This window comes from Sceloporus undulatus, chromosome 1, assembly GCF_019175285.1.
Source record: "Sceloporus undulatus isolate JIND9_A2432 ecotype Alabama chromosome 1, SceUnd_v1.1, whole genome shotgun sequence".
Lineage (NCBI taxonomy): Eukaryota > Metazoa > Chordata > Lepidosauria > Squamata > Phrynosomatidae > Sceloporus > Sceloporus undulatus.
Window position 1 is genome coordinate 254,746,866 of NC_056522.1, and position 1,747 is coordinate 254,748,612.

The 1,747-nt window shown below is 36.4% G+C and overlaps 1 protein-coding gene across 1 annotated transcript; it reads left to right on the forward strand.

Moving 5' to 3' along the window:
- The first annotated feature begins 330 nt into the window (after positions 1–330).
- Positions 331–1,266, forward strand: LOC121919241 (olfactory receptor 1013-like). Its single transcript, XM_042445633.1, has one exon. It carries the CDS (start codon positions 331–333, stop codon positions 1,264–1,266), a length of 936 nt encoding a protein of 311 aa, XP_042301567.1.
- Positions 1,267–1,747: the final 481 nt, after the last annotated feature.

The window sequence follows — 1,747 nt, forward strand, 5'->3', positions numbered from 1 at the left end:
TTACTATTTTTAACTTTGAATATTTTAAAATTTATATTTGTTATTTTTTATATTTGTTATTTTATTTCTATGATTTTAATTTTTGTTTTAATGTGGGGGGTTTTTTGGTTTTATTTTGTTTTAATGTGTTTTATATGTGTTGTTAGCCACCTTGGGTCCCACTTTGGAAGAAAGGCAGGATAAAAATAAAATAAAACAAAATAATTCTGCTTTATTTCTTCATGCTAAAAATGTTCAAATTATAGCTGACCAAGAACTGAAGGCACTCTGATTTGCAATAACTGCAATATATGTCTTTTATTTGTTTAGCAGCTGATCAGTCATAGTTTAATGGAAGAAAGAAACCACACCACAATAACTGATTTCGTCCTTCTGGGATTTACAACAAATCCCAAACTACAAGTGATCTTGTTTGTAGTATTTCTAATAATATATCTCATCAGCTTGGCAGGGAACATCACACTAATTGCACTAATCAGTAGCAGCCCTCACCTCCATACCCCCATGTATTTCTTCATTGGGAACTTGTCCTTCCTGGACCTCTGGTATTCCTCAGTGTATACCCCAAAAATCCTAATAAACTGTATCTCTGAAGACAAGAGCATTTCCTTTGGAGGTTGTGCTGCCCAGTTCTTCTTCTCTGCTGGCCTTGCATATAGTGAATGCTACCTTCTTGCAGCTATGGCTTATGATCGTTATGTAGCCATTGCCAACCCACTGCTGTATAGCACTGCCATGTCCAAAAAGGTCTGCACAGGATTGGTGGCTCTGTCCTATCTCTCTGGTTTCATAAATGCTACAGTAATCACTACTGAAACCTTCACCTTGATCTTCTATGACGGCAATGTCATCGATGACTTCTTTTGCGACTTACCTCCATTAGTCAAGTTAGCTTGTAATGTTCCTAAGAGCTATCAATCTGTATTGTACCTCATCTTGGCCTCTAATGTAATTGCCCCTTCAGCACTTATCCTCACCTCCTATGCCTTCATCCTAGCAGCCATCTTGAGAATCCGTTCCAGTGAAGGGAGACTGAAAGCCTTTTCCACCTGTGCAGCTCACCTGACTGCTGTCACTTTGTATTATGGCTCCATTCTCTTCATCTACTCCCGTCCTAGTTCCAGCTATGCCTTGGAGAGGGACAAAATAGTGTCTGTTTTCTATACAGTAGTGATCCCTATGCTAAATCCTCTCATTTACAGCCTCAGAAACAAGGATGTAAAAAATGCTTTGAAGAAACTTAACATGAAGTTCAGGGGAGCATAAATATATAACTGGATGTTTGCATGTTTGTATTTATTTTTAGTAAAAACGTCTATACTAAAACAAAAATAAATGCATTTTTGTATTGACTATAATAAATTAGGGGAAATACTGTTATACATTTTTCTTAATAAGAATTTGTCATGCATTTGTACAAGAATTTGCCCTTAGAAATCCCTTTACATAATGTGAGAGGTGCTACATAAAGGACTGAAATGTCCATTTTGCAGCCATACAGAAACCCACTCTACATAACATCTCTCATTTTAATTATATTTTTCTCAACCCACTGATTATTACAAGAAGCATTCTTGGGTATTTGCTCCCCTTATAATAAGGTATATGTGTCTCTAGTGTTGTGAACTTTTCTGTATCTCAGTTCCTTCCATCTGTTGTCCCATATATTTTCTCATGAAAATGCTTACACATATATTTAGCAGGTAGTTAGTTTCTGGGAGGGGGGGATATTAAACTTGGTAAGTAA